The 13661-nt window shown below is 40.5% G+C and overlaps 1 protein-coding gene across 1 annotated transcript in view; it reads right to left on the reverse strand.

Moving 5' to 3' along the window:
• The window catches only part of col22a1 (collagen, type XXII, alpha 1), a 132145-nt gene that overhangs the window by 71647 nt on the left and 46837 nt on the right, over positions 1-13661 (reverse strand). Inside the window, exons 15-23 of the mRNA XM_037692817.1 lie at positions 12784-12837; positions 12654-12698; positions 7700-7753; positions 7115-7168; positions 6703-6738; positions 6305-6334; positions 2186-2239; positions 1993-2046; positions 125-178 (exon numbers count right to left, since the gene is read on the reverse strand). Of these exons, the coding sequence (XP_037548745.1) occupies positions 125-178; positions 1993-2046; positions 2186-2239; positions 6305-6334; positions 6703-6738; positions 7115-7168; positions 7700-7753; positions 12654-12698; positions 12784-12837 (435 nt within the window). The remainder of the gene's footprint in view (positions 1-124; positions 179-1992; positions 2047-2185; positions 2240-6304; positions 6335-6702; positions 6739-7114; positions 7169-7699; positions 7754-12653; positions 12699-12783; positions 12838-13661) is intronic.

Here is a 13661-nt window from a genome sequence, read left to right on the forward strand (position 1 = left end):
TTGTTGTTGTTGTTGTTGTTGTTGTTGTTGTTGTTGTTGTTGTTGTTGTTATTGTTATTATTATTGTTATTATTATTATAAAAGGAGGATAAAAATGATGAAAGTAAATGGAAATTGTTCTTACAGGAGGTCCAGGAAGGCCGTCAACACCATGCAGACCATTTTCACCTTTCCTTCCCTGAAAAAAACACAATAAAAAAACAAGTTTGGATAAAATAAATTTAAACAGAAAAATGTTCATTATTTACGTTTTAAGAGTCATAACCAATGATTAGAGTTCCATATACATATAGTTAGAGACTTAAGTTTTTATGAGAGGTAGTGAAATAATTTAAAAAAAAAACTCTAATAAAGAATAACATTCCAGCTCATTTTGATATTAGATTATGTTTTCTAAAGCCAAAGTGTGTGTGTGTGTGTGTGTATGTGTGTGTGTGTGTGTGTGTGTGTGTGTGTGTGTGTGCGCGCAGCTGCAGAAAGAACAGCTTTGCAGAGAGTGGTGAAGGCTGCACAGAAGACTGTTTGAGTCAGTCTCCCCACCATCACAGACATTTACACCTCCAGATGCAGGAAGAGAGCCACCTGCATCATGAAGGACCACACTCACCCAGCACACACACTTTTTGCTCCGCTCCCCTCAGGAAGGAGGTTAAGGAGCATTAAGTGTAGAACCACTAGACTGAGGAACAGCTTCTACCCTGAGGCTGTTAGACTCATGAATCTCTAACCAGAATAATATCTGTGGAAAAAAAATCACATCATGTTGCTGCTGATCTGTTTCATGTTGCTGCTGATGTGTTTCATGTTGCTGCTGATCTGTTTCATGTTGCTGCTGATCTGTTTCATGTTGCTGCTGATGTGTTTCATGTTGCTGCTGATCTGTTTCATGTTGCTGCTGATGTGTTTCATGTTGCTGCTGATCTGTTTCATGTTGCTGCTGATCTGTTTATGTTTATGTGTTCATTCGTGCTCATCTGCTCACACAGATTCATGTTTGTGCTGCTGTTCAGTGTATTGATTTTATTTTTATACTATTAGTGCTTAGTGTATATTTACTGTAGTTGATGTTTTTCTTAGTTCATATCTTAGATGTTATTACTGTTTTTCTTATACATTTTATTGTTGGATGTAACTAGGACCCTGTGTACACAATTTCAATGTACCCTGTAAATACCTTTTTAAGTACCAGGTACATTCTGGGCTGTATAATATATTGGTACCTTCATTTATCAATAGTACATGTTGAGCTGTGGTTTGTTGCAGCAGAGTAGAGTCAGTTTAAAGGTAATAAACATTACATCCATGTCATCAAACAGCACAGAGCACCATGTTGTTTGCATTCAGCTGTGATGCAAATTATTTCATAGATATGCAGTGACAAATCTAAACTGCATGCACTGACATACTTGCTCTACACATGTGGAAATGAAACCTAGAGTGGTTATTTATTCTATTCATCCATAAACCCAGCAGTTTGTGTGCAGCTTTGGCCAAAGTCCAATCTGAAGATATCCGGCGTGGCACCGCTGTCCAGCTAAGCAGCTGCTGATGTTGAGTCCAGCACTCGGCTAATGAGGAATTAAATGTTCCCCGAAGAGGAGAACACCAACTGTCTTTGTAAAAGCTGTGAAAACAATGATGAACTGCTGCGTCTGGTTTAATGAGACTCTGAGAAGTGGGACAGAAGATGGAGGAAAAGTCTCTGATGCTTTTCCCTCTGTTCAATTTTACCCGTCAGATGTACTTATGAATGTCTTTTTGAATGATGAGGCTTTGACCCAATGACCACAGTGGCTTTTTTGTAGTGAAACATAAGACAGCAGGAAGCTAAACATGGTAGCTTTCTAGTCCTGAATGGGCCACTTAAGGATTAAGACTGAATGACAGAAATAAGGCAAAATGTGTGAGCTGAATTCATGACGAGACAGAGAGGCCTTAATCAGGGCAGCTAAACTCAGGCATTTTTCCAAAAGGTGGGAAATTTACTCTTACCCTTTGCCCTGGTTCCCCATGTTCTCCAGGTAGGCCTTGTGGACCAGGAGGACCCTGAGGATCGAAGCATCAGACAACGTGACTTTCAGCAAACTGCTCAACATGACATAAAAGCAGATGTGTTGTGTTTCTCTGCATGACACATCGAAATCTGAACAGCAGCAGCAAGGAAGTCATAAATCTGAATTCTTACAGCGGGCCCTGGGGGGCCGTCTGCTCCTGGAGGCCCGGAAGGTCCAGGTTCTCCCTGAAACAAGTGCAACATCAGGGCATGTGTTACACGAATCAGTGGAAAACAGAAAACTGTACATTTCATCAATTCCATTTTTTTGGTCCACCTAAATGTACAAGTGTCACAAGGTGGTACTGGGTCAGCTGGGGTGCACGATGTTTGCTATGGTAAAAAATACAGATCTTATTGCTCCATATTTCCCCAACAGAATAGTTTGCTCTCAGACTGCAGGATTACTTGTGGTTCCTAGAGTTTCTAAAATTAGAATGGGATGAAGATCTTTCAGTTCTCAGGCTCCTCTCTTGTGGAACCAACTTCCAGATTCTGTCCATGAGGCTGACACATTGTCCAGATTAGGCTTAAGTCATTCCTGTTTGATAAATCCTATAGTTAGTGTTAGCTTGTTATGCTGCTATAGGCTTAGACTACAAGAGGACACACTGACCTCATTTCTTCACTCTGCTGCTGTCTTTACTTGTTCTACTCGACATGTTTGTGTTGGTAATTATTTCTATCTTAGCATGTGTTTTGTCTTTCCTCCAGTAGAAAGTTCACCTGGACCTGTCATTCTGTGTTCATTTCTCCTTCCTGTTCCTCCCAAACCCAGAAGCAGATGGCCACTTGTCCTGAGTCTGGTTCTGCTGGAGGTTCCTTCCTGTTAAAAGAGAGTTTTTCCTTTCCACTATCTCCATTGTACTTGCTCAGAATGAGAGACTGTAGTCAAGTGAAGATTCAACGCAATCTGCTGCTTCCTTTGATAGATAACTTTACTAAGTGGCTTTTTTAATGTATGCAAATGTTTTTGTACAGCACCCTGAGACAACTTCTGTTGTGACTTGGTGCTCTATAAATAAACTGAACTGAACTGAGGTACTTCGGTGGATTGTTGTCATCCTGCTGCAGCTGCTAATGGAGCCCTTTGACTGATCTGAACACTTGTGTTGCAGATACAAACCAAACTAAACCTGGTGAGTAGGGGTGCGACAAGATCTCATGCCAATGAAATGTGTCTCTGTTTTGGGTAAATGGTACACAAAGGACTGTTTACTTCAGTAAATTTGGCCTAAACTTGGAGTAAAGAAAGGCAGGCATGATTAGTATTTCCCAATGTGAATAAACATAACAAGTGGTATGTCAATGTCCTGACGGATTTGAATAGTGAATATTTGCAGTTTTTGAGATGTCAAGTGTTTATCTGGACTGGAATTGAATCGTGGATGTAAGTACCGGTAAACATTAATATAATTGGTGCAAGACATCCTAGTTACACTGCGGAGAAGAACAGAGGTGTTTTTTCTGCTTGTCCGAGGCAACACAGAGTGACAGATCCTGGCAAGTGGAAGGAGAAATTTTATCTAAGACCAGATGCAATGGTGGATCCAGGGGATGGCTAATGGGGGTCTTGACTACCATAGATTATTTTTTGGCCATGCAGATCATTTGAGAAGACTATATTTTAAGCAACATAAAAACTAGAAGGCATAGTTTCCTCAAATGACAGTAGTGGTTGGCTTACATATGTATATGGTGGTGGCCCTCTTGGAATTTGATATGGCAACCAAATTTTTGAAAGGAAACTTTCTTTCACCTAGATGCAACCACACACCAAAATGGAAGTCTGTACCTTACTTATTTTGCAAGTGATCATGCTCACAACATGCATGGACTGATGAACCGATGGAGGGTATTTCCAATTCCCTCTACTTTGCTCCGAAGCAGCGGACAATATAATGATAAATGTTCACTCGCTTCTCAACTAGTTGGCAGCTATGTGATGTTCATACAAGAGTGGGACTTATTAAATGCCTGGTGGTGTATACTGTTAAGACACCAGGGGAACTTCAAAACACTAATATTTTTTCCATGCTGTCTTACCGTATATCACTGGTAAACAAATCAACAGTTTTGAAACAGACTCATTATCAAGCTGCTCTGCATCATCTGAACAAGCTTTGCTTTTTTTGTAGAGTGCATTACGTAGTATATTTTTCTACATCTTTTGTTTTGTGACATAGCAAAAGTTTGTCCGGGGGGGCAGTGGGCATACTGGCATCTCTACTAGATGAGACATATGCTCTTCTGTGACTAATTTTAGTCTTGTAGCTGCATGCACAAGACACTGACATCAGTACTGTGATGACTCAATGATACCAACAAATTTGTTGGTACAAATACTTTGGTACTAATACAGGTCCTTCTCAATAAATTAGCATATTGTGATAAAGGTCATTATTTTCCATAATGTAATGATAAAAATGAAACTTTCATATATTTCAGATTCATTGCACACCAACTGAAATATTTCAGGTCTTTAATTGTTTTAATACTGATGATTATGGCATACAGGTCATGAAAACCCAAAATGTCTGTCCCAAAAAATTAGCATATTTCATCCCACCAATGAAAGACAAGTGTTTTTAATACAAAAAACACCAACCTTCAAATAATCATGTTCAGTTATGCACTCAATACTTGGTCAGGAATCCTTTTGCATGAATGACTGCTTCAATGCGGCGTGGCATGGAGGCAATCAGCCTGTGGCACTGCTGAGGTGGTATGGAGGCCCAGGATGCTTCGATAGTGGCCTTAAGCTCATCCAGAGTGTTGGGTCTTGCGTCTCTCAACTTTCTCTTCACAATATACCACAGGTTCTCTATGGGGTTCAGGTCAGGAGAGTTGGCAGGCCAATTGAGCACAGTAATACCATGGTCAGTAAACCATTTACCAGTGGTTTTGGCACTGTGAGCAGGTGCCAGGTCGTGCTGAAAAATGAAATCTTCATCTCCATAAAGCTTTTCAGCAGATGGAAGCATGAAGTGCTCCAAAATCTCCTGATAGCTAGCTGCATTGACCCTGCCCTTGATAAAACACAGTGGACCAACACTAGCAGATGACATGGCACCCCAGTGACTGTGGAAACTTGACACTGGACCTCAAGCAATGTGAATTCTGTGTCTCCTCTCTTCCTCCAGATTCTGCGACCTTGATTTCCAAAGGAAATGCAAAATTTACTGTAATCAGAGAACATAACTTTGGACCACTCAGCAGCAGTCCCAGGTGAGATGCTTCTGACGCAGTCTCTTGTTCAAAAGTGGCTTGACCTGGGGAATGTGGCACCTGTAGCCCATTTCCTGCACACGCCTGTGCACGGTGGCTCTGGATGTTTCTACTCCAGACTCAGTCCACTGCTTCCGCAGGTCCCCCAAGGTCTGGAATCGGCCCTTCTCCACAATCCTCCTCAGGGTCCGGTCACCTCTTCTCGTTGTGCAGCGTTTTCTGCCACACTTTTCCCTTCCCACAGACTTCCCACTGAGGTGCCTTGATACAGCACTCTGGGAACAGCCTATTGGTTCAGCAATTTCTTTCTGTGTCTTACCCTCGTGCTTGAGGGTGTCAATGATGGCCTTCTGGACAGCAGTCAGGTCGGCAGTCTTACCCATGATTGTGGTTTTGAGTAATGAACAAGGCTGGGAGTTTTTAAAAGCCTCAGGAATCTTTTGCAGGTGTTTAGAGTTACGTCGTTGATTCAGATGGTTAGGTTAATAGCTTGTTTAGAGAACCTTTTCATGATATGCTAATTTTTTGGGACAGGCATTTTGGGTTTTCATGAGCTGTATGCCATAATCATCAATATTTAAACAAGTAAAGACCTGAAATATTTCAGTTGGTGTGCAATGAATCTGAAATATAGGAAAGTTTCATTTTTATCATTACATTATGGAAAATAATGACCTTTATCACAATATGCTAATTTTTTGAGAAGGACCTGTACACTCCAAAGACAGTGTTGTTTTCAACATGTTTGTGTACTTTTTCTTGTTTTCTTCTTTCAAACTCCAGTCCAGTAGGTGGCAGTGAATGCAACAATAAGCTGGTTTTCTAACCACCAATGGGTGCCAGAAGAATTTAAGTTAGCTTATGTTTGCCCTTTGTAATGCTGAAAATGTTTTATTACATTTTATTTTACAGAGGATCAATCAATCAATCAATAAATATATATTTTAATGGACACGTTAGTCTGTAAGTAAACGTATCTGTTGTTGTCTCATCAAGCTGCTCGAGTGTTGAAAGATTCCTCACCCTCTCACCCCGCAGGCCTTCTTGTTGTACCTGGAATCACATTGAAAAATTAAAAAAGTTTTGGGTGTGTATTTATTAGGTTATTTGTTAGTTGTGATAATAGTAAGGCAGAACGGCTAACTACACATCTATTTACAAATATTAAAGTCTTTAAAGGTTTTAAATACAAACAATAAATCTTCAATTACTGTGGGGAAAAAAAACAGTCTCAAACACATTCAGTGTTCTTTAACTTTTTTAAATTCTGAGAAAAGTAAGAAATCTAAAACATTAGGTAAATGTTCTAGGCCCTAATCATCTTCCGTATCTTTCTGTTTGTGCAAAGATTATAGTTACAAATGTCTGTAACTGATCATTGTTCAGTAGAATCAAACATTCAGTGATATCTTAGTACTTACCACATCACCAGGTAATCCAGGCAGGCCTCTCTCTCCCTGTGACAGTTCACACAGCAAGACAAACACCAGTCAGAAGAACCAGTAGACCCATAAGACAATAAAAGCAGCTGCATGTGTGAAACAAATCAGTCAAGTGTGTACTTGCTCTGCACTACAGAGAACCACGTCCGTGTTTTTAGTGGGCGTGGTGGTGAAGGCGTGTGTGCATCGCTGTGAGTATCATCAGTCAGTAATTACAGACAGATGAAATGTGTATGTATTTTCTTTGACAGATGAGTGAGCAGCCTGAGGAATGTCTGCAGAAATCAGACAGTAATTTGAGAAACCTCTGATCATTTTCACCTAAACGATTTGTATCAGCTCGACTTACAGAGAGTGTGCTGAGGATTATATGAGCAGGGTGTTCTCAAACCTTGTTGCCTTTTATGCCACTGGGCCCAGGTGCTCCAACCAGTCCTCTCAAACCCTGAGTTGTGGGTTTAGAAAGGTTTTGTTAATACTCCTCCATTATGTCAGAAATTGCAACATAAGCTTGTCTGGAAATTTAGAAGCCTAAAGGGACATTCAACTTTGAAGTGATGTTCTGTTATACACTGTACTTATCAATAGTACTAAATCAATCATAAAGTACAAAGTATTTGGAATGAGGTAGAAGTCTTTGTCGGGGCTAACGGTTAGCAAAACATATGCAAGTTAAAGTTTTTTTAACACGTTTTTAAAACAGCTCTATCTCAAAAATAACATACAGGTGTGAGAGAACGTTACATGAGCCAATTTTAAACGTCTACACTTTTGTATGATGATGGTTTCATTTGTTGCTGTTCTTTCAGATGAACAACTTCTGTTTCTACACCACGTAGGCTATGGACAGACTGGGTAAATGTTGGTGTCTGCTGTGCTCTCTGACTCATGCCATTGATGATAAGGTACTAAATATATGCAAAACATTAATTTAAGGATAGCTGGAATATCATTTTAAACATGAGATTAAACTCACATCTTTCCCAGGATCTCCAGGTTTTCCCGGTAATCCATCCACACCCGGTAAACCCTAAAATACAAACCAGATTTGTTCAAAGACTTCCAAAACCTATAAAGAAAACAGTAATAACATTTGCTCTCTCAGCTGCACCAAACCAAATTTCAGCTCAATATCTCAAAGAGTGACTGAGTTATAGTTAATTTTGGGTTTTCTGAGGTAGCTGTGTCAGCCATCTTGATCCAACATGGCTCCAAAAGTTTTTGTTCAGAGACCTCTTCACTGTTAGTCATGTGACCTCACTGTGGCAGTTAGAGGCTGTGAAGAGTTCTGTCAGTGTTTGTCAATGAGAAAAATGGAGTCTTTGTTTGCAAATTACGTCGCCATGGTAACTTGAACCACCAATAAAAGTAATAGCACACATCACAGCCCCGATCCGGTCGTTTTGATATAAAATATGTGAGGGTACACGTTGCGGTTTGGGCCACATTAAAGTTAATTCAAGAGCAAGACCCTTTTCAGGTGGATAATAAGAGGAGGCAGCCCCCAATAAGATATATATTTATATTTTTACTTTTTAATTGGTCAAAAATAATGTTTGTTTATAGACTTATGAGGTTCTACTAATCATAATCATTAAAAATGCACACTAAGCAAAAGCTTGGGACTCAAAAGGATGAAACTGTCTGGTCAAGGGGGCATCAAAGTTTTATAGGTGTCCTGTTCACCCCCTATAACCTCACACCCACTCCAACTCCATTCCCATGCTGGTATTCCTGCTAACGACTGCCCAAACTTAACCCATCTTCCATTAGATTGTGCATAGCATCAGTTAACATGTTTGATCAGAAAAAGCTGTAACTCCCTCTTTTTATCATCATTTTTGTTTAAAACTCTGCTATTAAAAGGTTTAAAAAATCAGAACTATTTTGACTAAACAATATGCCACTTTTTCATTCATTTAGTTTATTCATTAATTTTCATTAAAAACAAAGCAAATTTATGTACAAGAAAAATATATACAACTGAAGAAAGAAAATAAATGAAAGGCAGCAGAAAAAAAAAATAGTATGTGCTCTGTCACACCATCAAATCAACCCAAAAAATGTAATCTCCACGTAACAAAACAAAACAAAAAAATAATAATTTAAAAATCTTTTTGCAGTGTGAAAAAATCCTACATTAGTACAAAGGAGGCATAGTTGATATGTTTTGGAATTACAATTCAAATATTATGTTTGTGTCAGTTTCACATTATTTCAACCTTTCACTAATCAAATCTCAAACATATGGTCCTGTAGATGAGGAGAATTCACCACCTCCAGAAAAGAGAGGACACATGGAGACACACGAATGGCTCACAGAGACTGCAAAAGACGGCACAGTGTGGCGTGAAGAACAGATCAGAAGACCTCTGTATCACAGCCCAATTGAATGTCATCCCACGGATGGAGAACCAACTGCTTTAGCCAGAAGAAAAGTGTCGAGTCCCTTACAGAGTTTCCTCTGTTTCATCTCTCTGGAAATGGTTCGGACCATACAGGAGTGGACTGTGCAGCATGCACGCCAGTCACAGCATGAAAACAGGTTCATAGCCCTCCCTGAACTAATGGCATTCATTGCAATCCTCATCCTGCGAGGGATTGTTCGCCTTCCAGCAGTGCATGACATATGGTCTGCAACACTGGGAGTGCCCTCCATCAGCAAGATTATGGCTCGAAACCAGTTCCAGGAGATCATGCGGCACTTACGTTTCGAAGACAAGGACACACGCAGTGAACGAGTTACAAATGACCAGTTTGCTGCAGTCTCTGGTGTTTGGAAGTCTTTCATTGCTAACTGCATAACTTCTTACAACCCAGGAAGGCACATCACCATAGATAAGCAACTTTTTCCTACTAAGACCCGTTGCTGTTTCCTGCAGTAGATTGCAACTAAACCTGACAAGTTTGGCATAAAGTTCTGGGTGGCATGTGACCTGAAATCAAAGTATGTATGCAATATCATCCCATATAATGGCAAAGACCCCAGTCGTCCCACGGGGGAAAAACTATCGGAAAAGGTGGTGATGAAGCTTATGGAACCATTTATGGACAAAGGAAGAACCGTTACCACGGACAATTTTTTCACCTCATTGTCACTAGCAAAACGACTGCTCAGCTGGAAGACCACCCTCCTTGGGATAGTAAACAAGATTCGCTGTGAGCGTCCAGACTCTGCCAAAAAAACTTTGGACTGCGAGGAATTCAGTACACAGGTGTTTTCAACCTCTGGTGCCACACTGACCGTTTATGCGCCCAAAGGGAAAAAGACTGTCTGCATCCTCAGTAGCATGCACAGTGTGGTGGAGACTGTGGACACCCGAAAAAAAAGCCTAACACAGTCACCGACTACAACAGCCTAAAATGCGGTGTGGATGTCATGGACCAGATGGTGCGAAAGTACACTGTACGTTCAGGAACACGGCGTTGGCCAGTCGCTGTGTTTTACAACATGATTGACATTGCAGCACTGAATGCATATGTGCTTTTTCAGGCATGCACTAGGGTCAAAGAGAGACGGACGGATTTCCTGGTGAAGCTTGCAAGAGAGCTTGCACAGTCTCATATGGCAGCCAAGCAGGTGTGTAGGGAAAGCCCTCAGCAGCAACCATCCACACCTGACACAGGGAAAAGGGCATTGTGCCAGGTTAAGTGTTGCTGCAAGAATAACCATGCCACTAAGTGTTGTGTTGCCTGTAACAGGTTCACATGTGGCAAATGCAGAAAGGAGATGTTGTGGCACTGCCAGGTGTGTTTAGACAATCTATAAGTGTGATGAGTCTCTTGGGTTTTCATACCAGTCTGACAATAAGCAATGTAGCACACTGCTGTACAATGACTGTATGTACATAGGCTTATTGGCATAGTTCATATTTCTGCATAGTTTACATTTCTATTTACGAATACTTTTGTTATCATATTGTTGCATGCTTATTTTATTTTATCTTTTATTAATTGCTTGTACTTAGATTTATATAAAATATTTTGGGCATCCGCTGCGGGAAGCAAAGTAAGAATTTCATTGTACATGGAAACAGGGTAACATGTGTCTTTAATGTGCATATAACAATAAAGCTTTGAATTTTGAATCTAAATTTCTGGTAACGTTGATTTTTTTGTTTTTGGGTGGGAGGGGTTCTTCAAACCGACCAACTTGTTGCTGAGTAGAGTGTCTTTAGAGTAACTTCTTGCAAATGTAATGGCCTCATTTACATAACAATGGAGGCAAGCGGGCTGAATTTGAATAAATTTCAATTTGAATTCTTTCTAAAGTCAAGTTCAAACCTGCCACATGGCAGTTCCTTGGGATTTAAAGTATAACTGCCAAATGGCAAAGGTTTGGGAGTTCTAGTGTTAAAGGTGGCAGGTGAGAAGCATTTCTTCAAGAAATGCTAGGGCTTTAATTTTTTTAGAATACTTTTCACAAAATCAATACTTGTGTTCAAATTAAAGATCAGTTTAAATTCCAGGTTGTGAAGCAACAAAAACCAGAAAAGTTTTGTTACTTTTCCGCCCACCGTCTTGTCGGTTTTGGCATTTACTGGGATGAAACCCACAAACCACAGAACATGCAGCATGTGGAGGGAATGTTATTAGTTATCCAGATTTGATTTGATGAATGATGTACAAAGCATGTTCGAAATGAAAACATGATTGTTTCTACGTTAGTGCACAAACTCTGAGAGAACTAAGGATCATCACAGATTTAAAATCATGTCCAGTCATACTTCAGATACTTAAATACAGTTAATACTGACCACCACTAAAGCAGAGCCACAGCCTGTCTAATACTAAAGGCATCTCTTAAAAGAGATGATGTTTTTAAGCTCAAACACTTTTCTGAACCTTCAGTACCTCAGAGGAGGAGAAGTAAACTCGTCCATCATTAAACAGGGGCGGAGCCTCCATGTTCAACTGTCCCCCTCTTACAATGCTGTTATTGCCAGTATCACTCAGCCCTCTGTGAATAGCAAGCAGCCATCAGGGCATTAACGATCAGAAAATTAGATATTTAGTTCTGGATGTCACTAACAAACTGTTTGATCCACAATGAGAAGGTGCTATTTATAAGACTGAGTTTGTTGCAGCTCCTCACACTGAAGAAGTCATGTGGATAAAAGATGAAACATTTCAACAAAGAAGAATCCGTCCAGAGGACCTGGTTCAATCTTGTTAGCTTTTTCTACCTGGATTATTGAGCATGCATTATGCTGCATATTTCATTTAGTAAAGATTAAAAGTACAAAGTACACCTAAAAAATAGGCCTCACATAGAGACTAAACTCTGTTTTCCATTTCCTGCAGACAAGCAGACTGACACACTGCTTCCTCCCTGGCAGCAGCAGGACTGCAGCGTTCTTCCAGCTGACTCTATGACTCTACACCAACATGCCTTATGTTGAAATAATCAACGTCATCACTCTGAGATCAGCACTTTACAACACTGTTGATGTTTTAACTTGAGGTGAAGCCAACACTGAACAATTGTTACAATTTATTTTGTTTTCCTGGAAGCTGAAGGTTCTAAAACATCCTGAGGCATAAAAACATTGGACCTAATCACCACAGAGTAAATATTTGATACGATGCATTCGAGCATCACTGCAGCAGCTACAGGGAGACATGTTTTAACATCTCCGAAAAAACTCCAGACATAACCAAATCTCTAAACGCCCCCACAGTGTTGCAGACAGGAAGTATGGAGAGTGATTTAGGAAAGCTCCATCTGTTTGCACAATTACACCCTTACTTTTTAGTTCCTATGTGGAGAATAAAGCCTTCTGACGGTAACTCCTTTATCAGGATTTTCCATTTTGGGAAAAGTTTGAACTATCAGGTTTCAAATATCAAGACGTGTTAGGAGTGACAGGAAACACTTTCTCTTCTCGTGCAGAGGAGATGAGAATAAGTGGAAACTGCTTGTGACTTACATTGGTTCCTGGGGTTCCATCTTCACCTTTTACACCAGAATCTCCCTGTAAGAAAAAGGTCAAATTAAATCATTTTCAGTCTAATAACTGTCATCGGTTGTAAAAGATAATGTTAAAACAGATTACTCACAGTCACACCTTTGGGTCCAGGTGCACCAGAAATCCCTGCATCTCCCTGGATTCCCTGAGTACCATACAATAAATAACAATAATGTCTGAAGCTTGAAGGTTTGAAAATGTTCTCTAGAACAAGCATGTGTGAAGGCAGAATGTGTCTGTCTAACTTCCTCTGTGTAGTCCAAGGTTCCTGAACCATCTTTAGCACTTCATAGCTCTTAAACTGAACTTGAAGCCACGTCTTTCAGTGTACATTTGGGTAGTTTGCATCAAAGTGGAAAGTGGCTAGAATGAGCGCTCCTATCGGTTTGAGGCTATCTTTCTCAGGAAAGTCAAAGTGGAATGTTCTTTCTGGGCTGGGTGAGTTTTTGCCTGAAGCAGGAAGTGGGGCTGCTGCCCCTCTGTGAAAGGAGCATGCTGAGGTGGTTCAGGCATGAGGATGCCTCATGGTCACATCCCCCTTGACATCTTCTAGGCAGTTCACACTGGGAAGAGAAATCCTGGTGCAGACCAAGAACTGACTAGAGGGATGTTTTATTGTCTCTGGCCTGAGAACAGCTTGAGAGCTCAGAGAGATCCCAGGAGGAGCTGGAAAATGTTGATGAAGACAGGGAAGTCTGGACCAGTCAACTGTACAACTGGACCCCATAATAAGAAGAACCTTATTGACTGGCTGGCTGGATGGCTGGCTGGCTGGATGAATGGATGGATGAATGGATGGATGGATGAATGGATGGATGGATGGATGGATGGATGGATGGATGGATGGATGGATGAATGGATGAATGGATGGATGGATGGATGGATGGATGAATGGATGGATGGATGGATGGATGGATGAATGGATGGATGGATGAATGGATGGATGGATGGATGGATGGATGGATGGAT

This window comes from Nematolebias whitei, chromosome 19 (assembly GCF_014905685.2).
Source record: "Nematolebias whitei isolate Nwh7 chromosome 19, NemWhi1, whole genome shotgun sequence".
NCBI classification, from domain to species: Eukaryota; Metazoa; Chordata; class Actinopteri; order Cyprinodontiformes; family Rivulidae; genus Nematolebias; species Nematolebias whitei.